This window comes from Mercenaria mercenaria, chromosome 19 (genome assembly GCF_021730395.1).
Source record: "Mercenaria mercenaria strain notata chromosome 19, MADL_Memer_1, whole genome shotgun sequence".
NCBI lineage: Eukaryota > Metazoa > Mollusca > Bivalvia > Venerida > Veneridae > Mercenaria > Mercenaria mercenaria.
In genome coordinates, this window is record NC_069379.1 from 23,660,929 (window position 1) to 23,675,573 (window position 14,645).

Genomic DNA, 14,645 nt, shown 5'->3' on the forward strand with positions numbered 1-14,645 from the left:
GATTGTCTAGATTCTGTAGTGCAGTTCAGACCTGACAAACTCTGATTGTCTAGATTCTGTAGTGCAGTTCAGACCTGACAGATTCTGATTGTCTAGATTCTATAGTGCAGTTCAGACACGGAATGTGATGCAAGCAATTTACTTCTGAGGTGTCACGTCACTTCGCACCGGTTATGGTATAGAGTTGCACGTCACGACGGTTGTCGTGATCATAATTAAAACTTTGTTCACATCATAATGCTGGTTAAGGAGCCGCTCATCTTGCTGAAATCACTGACTAGTGCATTCGAATTTCAACAAGGTAGCTAGTAGTAATTATTGTAAAGAACATCAGCTTCTGTGCTAATGAAGTATCCACTTCAAGCCATGTATCATAAATGTGGCATAGCCAGGATCTCTGGTGACTGCTTCGGGTTGCACCTTTCTGAGCTGTTGAACATTCCGGATTTTGAAAATGATCTCACACTGATGACGCTTATTCGAAGCCAGATCGGACAAGTATGTTGTATGCCTGTAGTACCAGGACGTCCTGCGGTCAGCAGCTTAGGTTCCATTTTAGGAATTCAACTGATCTAGCACCTGGTTGATGTGGCCTCACCGGGATAGTTCGCTGCTAAATTGCGCGCCAGTTTAGTTTATTTACCGCGATGGAAATCTTTTATTATTATTATTATTATTATTATTATTATTATTATTATTATACCACATTTATATAGCACTCTTTTCAGACAAAATATGTGCGCTCAAAAGTGCTTCACAAAGACATTAAAGAACACATATATACAATATATATACATGTAAATACATTGGAAAAAGATTAAAAGGAATAGAAATTAAAACAAATTCATCCTTAAATTTTGCTCAACGTTAAATCACATTACCCTTTCTCAACACGAAACAAACCTGTCATACTTTTGTTATTTTATTCAAGATGTGTGAAATAGATTTTTTAAATGCGGACATTGAGCATGAATCTCTGATGTTTGCTGCGATGATATTCCAAAGCTTTGGAGCTGCATGTTTGCTGTGAGGGCGTTCCAAAGCTTTGGAGCTGCATGCTTCCTGTGAGGGCATTCCATAGCTTTTTAGCTGCATGCTTGCTGCGAGGGCATTCCATAGCTTTCGGGCTACATGCTTGCTGCGAGGGCATTCCAAAGCTTTGGAGCTGTATGCTTGCTGCGGGGGCATTCCATAGCTTTGGAGCTGCATGCTTGTTGCGGGGGTATTCCAAAGCTTTGGAGCTGCATGCTTGCTGCGGCGGCATTCCAAAGTTTTGGAGCTGCATGCCTGCTGCGGGCGCATTCCATAGCTTTGGAGCTGTATGCTTGCTGCGGGGGCATGCCTGCTGCGGGGGCATTCCAAAGCTTTGGAGCTGCATACTTGCTGCGGGGGCATTCCAAAGCTCTGGAGCTGCATGCTTGCTGCGGGGGCATTCTATAGTTTTGGAGCTGCATGCTTGCTGCAAGGGCATTCCAAAGCTTTGGAGCAGTATGCTTGCTGCGGGGGCATTCCATAGCTTTTGAGCTGTATGCTTGCTGCGGGGGCATTCCAAAGCTTTGGAGCTGTATGCTTGCTGCGAGGGCATTCCAAAGCTTATGAACTGCTGCGGGGCCATTTCAAAGCTTTGGAGCTATTTTCATATACATTTATATAAAGTTTTATATCGAGATGGCACTTTTATGACAGACAATGGGAAGCGATTCAGGTTAAAATTTTGACAAAGGGGTGTATGTAATATACATTGTTGAAGTTGTTAACTCCATTTAAGTGAATTTACAAGGATGCACAATAAAATTTTTGGAAGAAGGGCAGGGCATAGCCCTTACGGAAATATTATAGTTTGCCACGAACACTTGTTGCGATCAAGCCGTGCATATCAGGCGAACATGCCGCGCACACTTCCATAAAATAGATACAATGACCTCGGGACGTTCGTTTTTTACATGTAAATTAGTCGCGAACAAGTTGCTGCGAACATCCCGTGAAAAGGTTGCTATGAACATGCCGTGAAGAGGTTGCTATGAACATCCCGTGAAGAGGTTGCTATGAACATCCCGTGAAGAGATTGCTATGAACATGCCGTGAGGAGGTTGCCATGAACATCCTGTGAAGAGGTTGCTATGAACATCCCGTGATGAGATTGCTATGAAAATGCTGTGAAGAGGTTGCCATGAACATCCTGTGAAGAGATTGCTATGAACATGCCGTGAAGAGGTTGCTATGAACATCCTGTGAAGAGATTGCTATGAATATGCCGTGAAGAGGTTGCTATGGACATCCCTTGAAGAGACTGCTATGAACATGCCGTGAACAAGCTAGGAACCATGTCTGAGAACCCAGCAAGAAATTACCCATAAAATTGCTTGTACAGAAATAGTGAAAAAAACTAACAAACAAATAAATTGATAGGAATTAGGAACATTAAATTTAATGTATAAACTCAAGCACTGTACGTGGCTGTGACAAATTCATATTGCCGATGTCTGAACTTCTTCATTTCATGGTACTTGGTAAATTTTGCGTTATGTTGACTCAAAGGGGGAAATATTAGGCAGGCCACGGTATTTAAACATTTACAGCATTTTTCCATGAACATTATGCAAAGATATACTTTTTATCCCGGGAAAATGTATAAATTAGGATAGGTTAACCGTTCAATACCATATAAAAGTATGTCGTATTTATATCAAATTCTTAGCCGTTTTCTTTGCTTTTTTGTTATGTAAGGCAGCTTTTAAAAGACGACTTCTTTCAAACAAGGCAGCATCTTTTCTTCAACGAACAAGTTTGGAAGCATGTACCTTTTTCTAAAAAAGACCTAAACAGTATATATTTAGAAATACTAAAAACAAGTTGGAAACTACGCAATATCCGCAGTCAATGGACAGCATCGAGTCCATAATTACCCAATGATATCTCGTCAATGGACAGATGGTTAGCTAAGATGACATCACAACTAAACATCTTATGTACCTGTTCATAACCAAATCTTTTACCTACCTGTCATCACAATCAAATATATTACCTACCTGTCATCACAATCAAATATCTAACCTACCTGTCATCACAATAAAGTATCTAACATACCTGTCATCACAATCAAATATCTTACAACCTGTCATCACAATCAAATATCTAACCAACCTGTCATCACAATCAAATATATTACAACCTGTCATCACTATCAAATATCTTACAATCTGTCATCACAATCAAATATATTACCTACCTGTCATCACAATCAAATATCTAACCTACCTGTCATCACAATCAAATATCTTACAACTTGTCATCACAATCAAATATCTTCAACCTGTCATCACAATCAAATATCTTACAACCTGTCATTACAATCAAATATCTTACAACTTGTCATCAAAATCAAATATCTTACAACCTGTCATCACAATCAAATATCTTACTACCTGTCATCACAATCAAATATCTTACTACCTGTCACAATCAAATATAGTACCTACCTGTACATGTCATCACAATCAAATATCTAACCTACCTGTCATCCCAACCAAATACCTTGCCTTCCTGTCATCATAATCAAATATATTACCTACCTGTCACAATCAAATATCTTACAACCTGTCCTCACACTCAAATATCTTACCTACCTGTCATCACAATCAAATATCTAACCTACCTGTCATCACAATCAAATATCTTACAACCTGTCCTCACACTCAAATATCTAACCTACCTGTCATCACAATCAAATATCTAACCTACCTGTCATCACAATCAAATATCTAACCTACCTGTCATCACAATCAAATATCTAACCTACCTATCATCACAATCAAATATATTACCTACCTGTCATCACAATCAAATATCTTACCTACCTGTCCTCACAATCAAATATCTTACCTACCTGTCATCACAATCATATATATTACCTACCTGTCATCACAGTCAAATATCTAACCTACCTGTCATCACAATCAAATATATTACCTACCTGTCATCACAATCAAATATCTAACCTACTTGTCATCACAATCAAATATCTTTCAACCTGCCATTACAATCAAATATCTAACCTACCTGTCATCACAATCAAAAATCTTACAACCTGTCATCACAACCAAATATTTAACCTACCTGTCATCACAGCCACATATATTACCTACCTGTCATCACAATCAAATGTATTACCTATCTGTCATCACAATCAAATATCTTACAACTTGCCATTACAATCAAATATCTTACAACTTGTCATCACAATCAATTATCTAACCTACCTGTCATCCCAATCAAATATTTTACCTACCTGTCATCACAATCAAATATATTACCTACCTGTCATCACAGTCAAATATCTAACCTACCTGTCATCACAATCAAATATATTACCTACCTGTCATCACAATCAAATATCTAACCTACTTGTCATCACAATCAAATATCTTTCAACCTGCCATTACAATCAAATATCTAACCTACCTGTCATCACAATCAAAAATCTTACAACCTGTCATCACAACCAAATATTTAACCTGCCTGTCATCACAGCCACATATATTACCTACCTGTCATCACAATCAAATGTATTACCTATCTGTCATCACAATCAAATATCTTACAACTTGCCATTACAATCAAATATCTTACAACTTGTCATCACAATCAATTATCTAACCTACCTGTCATCCCAATCAAATATTTTACCTACCTGTCATCACAATCAAATATATTACCTACCTGTCATCACAATCAAATATATTACCTACCTGTCATCACAATCAAATATCTTACCTACCTGTCATCACAATCAAATATATTACCTACCTGTCATCACAATCAAATATCTTACAACTTGCCATTACAATCAAATATCTTACAACTTGTCATCACAATCAATTATCTAACCTACCTGTCATCCCAATCAAATATTTTACCTACCTGTCATCACAATCAAATATATTACCTACCTGTCATCACAATCAAATATATTACCTACCTGTCATCACAATCAAATATATTACCTACCTGTCATCACAATCAAATATCTTACCTACCTGTCATCACAATCAAATATCTTACCTACCTGTCATCACAATCAAATATCTTACCTACCTGTCATCACAATCAAATATATTACCTACCTGTCATCACAATCAAATATCTAACCTACTTGTCATCACAATCAAATATCTTACAACCTGCCATTACAATCAAATATCTAACCTACCTGTCATCACAATCAAAAATCTTACAACATGTCATCACAACCAAATATTTAACCTACCTGTCATCACAGCCACATATATTACCTACCTGTCATCAAAATCAAATGTATTACCTATCTGTCATCACAATCAAATATCTTACAACTAGCCATTACAATCAAATATCTTACAACTTGTCATCACAATCAATTATCTAACCTACCTGTCATCCCAATCAAATATTTTACCTACCTGTCATCACAATCAAATATATTACCTACCTGTCATCACAATCAAATATATTACCTACCTGTCATCACAATCAAATATCTTACCTACCTGTCATCACAATCAAATATCTTACCTACCTGTCATCACAATCAAATATCTTACCTACCTGTCATCACAATCAAATATATTACCTACCTGTCATCACAATCAAATATCTTACAACCTGTCATCACAATCAAATATCTTACCTACCTGTCATCACAATCAAATATATTACCTACCTGTCATCACAATCAAATATCTTACAACCTGCCATTACAATTAAATGTCTTACAACTTGTCATCACAATCAAATATCTTCAACCTGTCATCACAATCAAATATCTTACAACCTGTCATCACAATCAAATATCTTACAACCTGTCATCACAACCAAATATCTTACCTACCTGTCATCACAATCAAATATCTAACCAACCTGTCATCACAATCAAATATCTTCAACCTGTCATCACAATCAAATATCTTCAACCTGTCATCACAATCAAATATCTTACAACCTGTCATCACAATCAAATATCTTACAACCTGTCATCACAACCAAATATCTTACCTACCTGTCATCACAATCAAATATCTAACCAACCTGTCATCACAATCAAATATCTAACCAACCTGTCATCACAATCAAATATCTTCAACCTGTCATCACAATCAAATATCTTCAACCTGTCATCACAATCAAATATCTTACAACCTGCCATTACAATTAAATGTCTTACAACTTGTCATCACAATCAAATATCTTCAACCTGTCATCACAATCAAATATCTTACAACCTGTCATCACAATCAAATATCTTACAACCTGTCATCACAACCAAATATCTTACCTACCTGTCATCACAATCAAATATCTAACCAACCTGTCATCACAATCAAATATCTTCAACTTGTCATCACAATCAAATATCTTCAACCTGTCATCACAATCAAATATCTTACAACCTGTCATCACAATCAAATATCTTACCTACCTGTCATCACAATCAAATATCTAACCAACCTGTCATCACAATCAAATATCTTCAACCTGTCATCAAAATCAAATATCTTACAACCTGTCATCACAATCAAATATCTTCAACCTGTCATCACAATCAAATATCTTAAAACCTGTCATCACAATATAATATCTTACAACTTGTTACAATCAAATATCTAACCTATCTGTCATCACAATCAAATATATTACCTACCTGTCATCACAATCAAATATCTAACCTACATGTCATCACAATCAAATATCTAACCTACCTGTCATCACAATCAAATATCTTACAACCTGCCATTACAATCAAATATCTACCTGTCATCACAATCAAATATTTTACCTACCTGTCATCACAATCAAATATCTTACCTACTTGTCATCACAATCAAATATCTTACAACCTGTCATCACAATCAAATATCTTACAACCTGTTACAATCAAATATCTAACCTACCTATCATCACAATCAAATATATTACCTACCTATCATCACAATCAAATATATTACCTACCTGTCATCACAATCAAATATCTAACCTACTTGTCATCACAATCAAATATCTTACAACCTGCCATTACAATCAAATATGTAACCTACCTGTCATGACAATCAAATATATTACCTACCTGTCATCACAATCAAATATATTACCTACCTGTCATCACAATCAAATATCTTACAACCTGTCATCACAATCAAATATCTTACAACCTGTCACCACAATCAAATATCTAACCTACCTGTCATCACAATCAAATATCTAACCTACCTGTCATCACAATCAAATATATTTCCTACCTGTCATCACAATCAAATATCTTACAACCTGTCATCACAATCAAAAATCTTACAACCTGTCATCACAACCAAATATCTAACCTACCTGTCATCACAGCCACATATATTACCTACCTGTCATCACAATCAAATGTATTACCTACCTGTCATCACAATCAAATATCTTACAACCTGTCATCACAATCAAAAATCTTACAATCTGTCATCACAACCAAATATCTAACCTACCTGTCATCACAGCCACATATATTACCTACCTGTCATCACAATCAAATATCTTACAACCTGACATCACAGCCACATATATTACCTACCTGTCATCTTACAACCTGTCATCACAATCGAATATCTTACAATCTGTCATCACAATCAAATATAATCAAATATCTTACAATCTGTCATCACAATCAAATATCTTACAACCTGTCATCACAATCAAATATCTTACAACCTGTCATCACAATCAAATATTTTACAACCTGTCATCACAGCCACATATATTACCAACCTGTCATCTTACAACCTGTCATCACAATCAAATATCTTACAACCCGTCATCACAATCAAATATCTTACAACCTGTCATCACAATCAAATATTTTACAACCTGTCATCACAGCCACATATATTACCAACCTGTCACCTTACAACCTGTCATCACAATCAAATATCTTACAACCTGTCATCCCAATCAAATACCTTACCTACCTATTAACCATCCCAACCATATAGCTTAGTCAGCATAACCAAATACCTTGCCTTCCTGTCTTCAAAACCAAAAGCCTTACCGACCTGTTAATCCTCACAACAAAAAAAGCTTACCTGCCTATACCCACATTCGGTTGTCGGACGTTTTGGCCTGGACGTTTTGGCCTAGGATGTTTTGACCAGGCAAAGTTCTGGATAGGATATTTTGGCCAAAAATAAATTGTGGTTCCATAAAATGCAAAATATGGTCTTTCATAGTTGATAATTCCAGTGTCCTTAACCAGTTTTCTTTAATTATTATTTCTATCATTTCTTTGATATGGTAAAAACAAATTTTATAATGTCGTGAAATTATAGCAAACATTTCTTTGTGATAAATACATGCAGGTGTGACAATGAATCAATTGATTACAGTGATTAAAGCAACCCGAAAATAAATCTTCACAAAAACATTTTTAAAATATTTTATCTTAAAATGACTTTTAACAACCCCAATGATCAATTATACTGTAACGTACTTAATAATATCCAGACTATATTTTGCATGTTGTGGAAATGAAATTTAATTTTGGCCAAAACATCCTACCCCAAAATTTTTTTCAACACATGATAGCTTACCTACCTTTCATCACAACAAAATAGCTTACCTACCTTTCAAACACAACATGATAGCTTACCTACCTTTCATCACAACATGATAGCTTACCTACCTTTCATCACAACATGATAGCTTACCTACCTTTCATCACAACAAAATAGCTTACCTACATGTAATCACAATAAAATAGCTTATCTACATATTAATTAATATAATTAATAATTATCACAACTTAATATCTTACGTATCTTTGTTCACAGTAAAATATCTTATCTACCTGTCATCACAACCAAATATCTTACCTACTGGTAAATCGTCACAACTAAATTTCTTTCACAGCTGCCACCACGGCCAAATATCTTACGTATCTGTCTTCACAATCAAATTTATTACCTACCTGTCATCACAACAAAATATCTTACCTACCCGTCATCACAAACAAATATCTTACCTTCCTGTTAATCATCATAACCAACAATCATGGCTTACCTACCTGTTAATCATCACATCAAAACATCTAACAAACCCATCATCACAACAAAATATCTTACCAACCTCGTAATCAGCGAGAACATTCGGTGATCGGAATTCTTGCTGTGACTACGATATTATATTTGCTCAAATCTATTATCCTTATTTTGCGCTTACTCCTTATTTATAATCTCTTGTCTTTCCTAATGAGTAATATTAAACAAAGTAGAATCTCGTTGTTGCCTGTCATACCTACTTTTATATCTTTACATACCTTCTCTGTATCATCTAAAATAGTAATTTTCACATCATTAGTATTTGTCCTCTGGTCCGTTTTGACACTTTTTTCCTCATGATTTTCAACCTTTTTCTCATTTGAAGCATCTATCCTGTTTTCGATTTCGTTTTTGACATTACATCTATTTGCGTTTGTATGTTGTTCATTAACTTCGGTGTCGTCTTCTGGATAACCGCCAAATCTCGTTACTTCAAGGGTTGCTTCGTGCACATCACGGACTGCGAGATCTTCTCTCACGATATTATCCGCCTTGGTGAAATTTCCCGACATGCTTCATACGGCGTACAGCTGAAGATTGTAAATTATGATATAAGGTACCTGTTGATAATATATTATTAAATATGTTCTAATACGATAATATGAACTAAGGCAAAGCCTCAAAGCGAGCTCAAAGAAATCGGATTTATCTAAAAATATTATACATCATTTATTTGTCACAAAGAAACTATTCACTAGTCACAAGAATTCAGGAGAACCTGTTCACTATAATGAAAAAGTCTACATTTAGTGTCACCATGCCTATAACAGTGAATATCATACGTTGCAAAATGTATGGGAAGCCGGTGTCACGGTGACGTCATTACCGCGTTCCCGTTTCTTTCTGCTTATTAAAGACATTTTTTCCATTTTCTGGCCGATGCTTGATCTTTTAAATGCAAATAATATTTTTTTCAAACAACTGGAAATCATTCTTTCATTATTGTTGCGTGATGAATAATTTTTAGCAATTGAATCAAGTTCTGTATTCACTCCGGAAAGAAGTACTTCCTGTGAGCACCAATCCGCTAGGGTGCGCTTTTTTAAAACTTCCGACGAAACTTTTCAAATCCATCACCAAGTGTGAAAGTATACTTGCGTTACCGTAAAGCTCGATTCTCGAGCAGGCCCTTCGGGCCTGCTCTTCGAGCTCGCTACTACTTTATTTAAGTAATATCTAAAACCAATATTCTCGGCTGTGTTACAGCTGGTACTGTCTGTATACACTATCTGTTGTAGTAAGTCAAAAAAACTTATTTAGACGACCTACGCGTTTATAGAATATTGGGATAATGCACGCTTTTGTGTATTAACATTTGCAGACGCCCGCGGGATTGAAAGGAAGACTTAATGTAATGTTTTCATAGGTGATGACTGTAAGATTCCGGTACAATTTTTAATTGCCATTCTGCTGTCATTGGAAAAGGTCAACGTATTTCAAATATCCCTAAAGTGGACGCACAAATCAACAACGCTACCAAAAAGCATATAGTCAAGTTTTTAAACGATATTTTTATTTCTCTTTATTACAAACATGGAAAAAAACATGTTTGCACATCACTTAATAATTCGGAAAACACGAACGCAATTTCAAGAACAATAAATTTACATAAAAGTTATTTTGAGTAGGAGATTTATCTGAATTCTAAGAGATAATAAATAAACATTGATACTTCTCAAAATCGATGATATGATTCCTAAAAATAAACAATCGCGTAAGTTACGTTATTCAACTTTTCCTAACACCAAATTCTAAAGAGTGAAGAAAACCTTTAACGAAACTTCGGAATATTCGGCCCTGACACAGCATTTCAAAAAGATAAATAACATGTATTACCAGCAAGTGAATTACAAAAAGTTGCGCAGGGAAATACTTGTTACAAACACTTGCCTATAAATCTCTTTATTATAACATTCATATCTTATAGATAACAGATGCACTCCAAGCTGTTTGTGTTGGTTAAGAAATATTCTAACACGATCCCATTCATTTTCCTATTAAACAAAGAAGGCAGAAAACAGTGAATTATTATACAACAAATCACTGTTTTGACGTCACAATTATTACGTCATGGCGTCAAACGACATAGCGGCGCGCTGGAAAAGAAACCGATTGAAAACGGGCAAAATTTTAATGAATGTCGTTAAGGATGTACTTAAAAATCCTTAGTAACGTGTTAGAATCGAAATAATATATCTCATTTAGTGATTTGCTCTTGAATAAATCATTGTTTGTCGTTCAGATGCGTATCATTATATCACTCGGGCTGCGCCCTCGTGATATAATTCCTTCGCATCTGAACTCCAAACAAAGATTTATTTAACGACAAATCACCGGTAAATATATCTCATCCAGTGATTTGTCGTTGAATAAATCATTGTTTAGAGTTCAGATGCGAAGGAATTATATCACGAGGGCGCAGCCCGAGTGATATAATAATACGCATCTGAACGACAAACAATGGTTTATTCAAGAGCAAATCACTAAATGAGATATATTATTTCGATTCTAACACGTTACCAAGGATTTTTAAATACATCCTTGACGACATTCATTAAATATTTGCCCGTTTTCAATCGGTTTCTTTTCCAGCGCGCCGCTATGCCATTTGACGCCATGACGTAATATTTGTGACGTCAGAACAGTGATTTGTTGTATAATAATTCACTGTTATCTGCCTTCTTTGTTTGATAGGAAAATGAATCGCATCGTGTTAGAATAAGTCTTAAAACACAGATGAATTCCAGGCCGTTGGGGTAGGAACTGTCATTCGGCACGTTTTGCATTATACGATACATTTCACATAATTTATTCTGCTTTACAATTATACATGCAATTTTCAATTTATTATTCTAACACGATCCGCAAACATACAGCAAATAGTTTATACAGTACGTAAGCGTTCAAACCCTTCTCGCACACTATACCTATAATTGTGTAAAGGCATGTGCAAAAAAGTGGTTAATTTTGCCGACACCTGGGTAGTTGAAATGTGTTTTTCGGGTAATAACAAATGGAAATAGAAAAATAGCACTCAGCCCATTTACACGGATAGTTCAGCTTTATCATATATGCTATAGTTTTTCGCATTTATGTCTGATGATACAGAATACTTGTATCGAAATTTGATGTTTCAACATATTTGTATATATGCTTTGTTATTCCTCATGGGTCTCTGGAAGAAATGAAATAAACTTGTCTAAAACTTGTCTAATATAATACAAGCGATTTGGTGAAATGTGCTAAGTTTGCGTGTTCGAGTGTACATGTAGTAGAAATAATACAGTTATAAAAGAGCCAAAGCGTACCACAGGAGGGCGTGTGCTGGCTGGAGGAAATCGCACCTTCACGCACGTTTGGGTTTTATTGCATGTTGTATTGAAACTTTGTGACCGATACTGATGTAGAAACAACATTATAGTACATAAATACCAAAAGATTTAGCATTTGATTAAGTAATCAATTTACACAAAAAAGCAAATTACTGATATTTATAGTTATATCTGTTGTTTGCGCTGCGCGTTTGGTAAATCACACAGGGCAAATGTATCCTGCGCAAGGATTGGTCAATCGTCGCGCAGATAACCAACAGGCAATAATTTGTTATATGCGCTGCGCGTTTGGTAAAGGTTATAACGCACTAAATAGTTGTTGTTCTTTATTCTATATAAAATTGACCTATTTCCAATGGCCGCAGCACACATCAGGACCCATTTTTAAATGTCTGTAACCTATATTTTCTTGAACAATATTGTCAGTGCTAAATAAAAATCAAAAGAAAAGTGGGGGTCATGTTTGATGCAAGAAAATAATTTCAGTCAAACACACAAACTGCAAAATAAGCTAAAAAATGAGACCCCAAATTATACTGGTGGTGTATGAAAAGTTTCCATGAAAAATTTTGTCATGTTGTTATTTCATTATGAAAATGCTACCTACATGTCAAGCATAGATCTGTCATGTGATTTTAGCAAAAAAGTGCAAAGAAAATAAGGAAAATAGCTCTACAGAGCAAAAAACTGAGGACTATTTGTATCCGCCATTATGGTTATAACACACTAAATAGTTATTGTTCTTTATTCTATATAAAATTGACCTATTTCCAATGGCCGCAGCACGCATCAGGACCCATTTTAAATGTCTGTAACCTACATTTTCTTGAAGAGTTTTGTCAATGCTAAATAAAAATCAAAAGAAAAGTGGGGGTCATGTTTGATGCAAGAAAAATAATTTCAGTCAAACACACAAACTGCAAAATCAGCTAAAAAATGAGACCCCAAATAACACTGGTGGTGTATGATCTAAGTTTCCATGAAAAATTTTGTCATGTTGTTATTTCATTATGAAAATGCTACCTATATGTCAAGCATAGATCTTTCATGTGATTTTAGCAAAAAAATTGCAAAAAAAAATAAGGAAAATAGCTCTACAGAGCAAAAAAAAACTGAGAACTATTTGTATCCGCCATTATCCGCCATTTTTTTTTGGCGCCATTTTTCTATTTAGTGTCTGTATGCCTTATGCGACTACCATTGTTTTCGCGCCATTTTTCTATTTAGTGTCTGTATGCCTAAATCGCGCACATTGGTTGTAAAAGTTCAGCGCTTCATGGTTTTAACGTTTAGTCACATTGGAATAAAGTTTGTTTAACAGCGACTTCGAAATTCCTCAGAAACAATAGCATATACCCATCCCAATGATTTATATATTTCCAAACGCCATAGGCCTAAAGTGATATGCGGGACTCCACCTACATGGTTTGTGAGATGTAGATTTATCCATAGTTCTAATCACATCTGTTTCACAGAACAGATCGATGGATTATGATGAATGACTACGATGATAATGAATGACAATGATGATGAATAATGATGATTATACTGGTGATAATGATAATGAAAAATACTGATGATGGTGGTGATGAATGATGAATACGTGATCATAATGATGACGATAAAGAACACTGATAATTTGTGATTATGAAAAAAGATGATGATGATGAAAAATGATAATGAATGACGGTGATGACTAATTATGCTGTTGCTGATGCTAATGCTGTTGCCGATGATGATGATGATGATACTGTTGCAGCTGATGATGATGATGAAATGATGATCTGCTTCATATCGGTACTCATTGAATAGTGTTGTGTTGGACAAGCATGGTATCAGCGCATTATCACGCCCATACTGACTAATGCATAATGAAACCATTTTGTGTTACTAGTATATATGAAGCAGTGTATAAAATCTACCGCTCCATATATTGCATAAAGTGGTTTCACTATATACTTTAAACAGATTGTACATATATATAACATTAACTAACATTTGGTCTAAAAAAATAACTTCATTCTTTGTATGTTTCTCGTCTGTCGAAACAAACAGGATAATTTTTTTATTTTTTTTTTTAAAGATTGTTTTTACATGATAAACGTAAGTTATGAGTTTCATTGAAGTTAAGGTATTTTAAGATCCCGGATCTGTTAAGTAGTGTAGTACATGAGATAAGCACGTGAACTCCTACTTCCTTAACCGGATG

The 14,645-nt window shown here is 35.2% G+C and overlaps 1 protein-coding gene across 1 annotated transcript in view; it reads right to left on the reverse strand.

Moving 5' to 3' along the window:
- The window catches only part of LOC123542208 (NADPH oxidase 5-like), a 115,941-nt gene that overhangs the window by 71,540 nt on the left and 29,756 nt on the right, over positions 1–14,645 (reverse strand). Inside the window, exon 2 of the mRNA XM_045327915.2 lies at positions 9,323–9,634. Coding sequence (XP_045183850.2) covers positions 9,323–9,616 — 294 coding nt within the window. The 5' untranslated portion in view covers positions 9,617–9,634. The remainder of the gene's footprint in view (positions 1–9,322; positions 9,635–14,645) is intronic.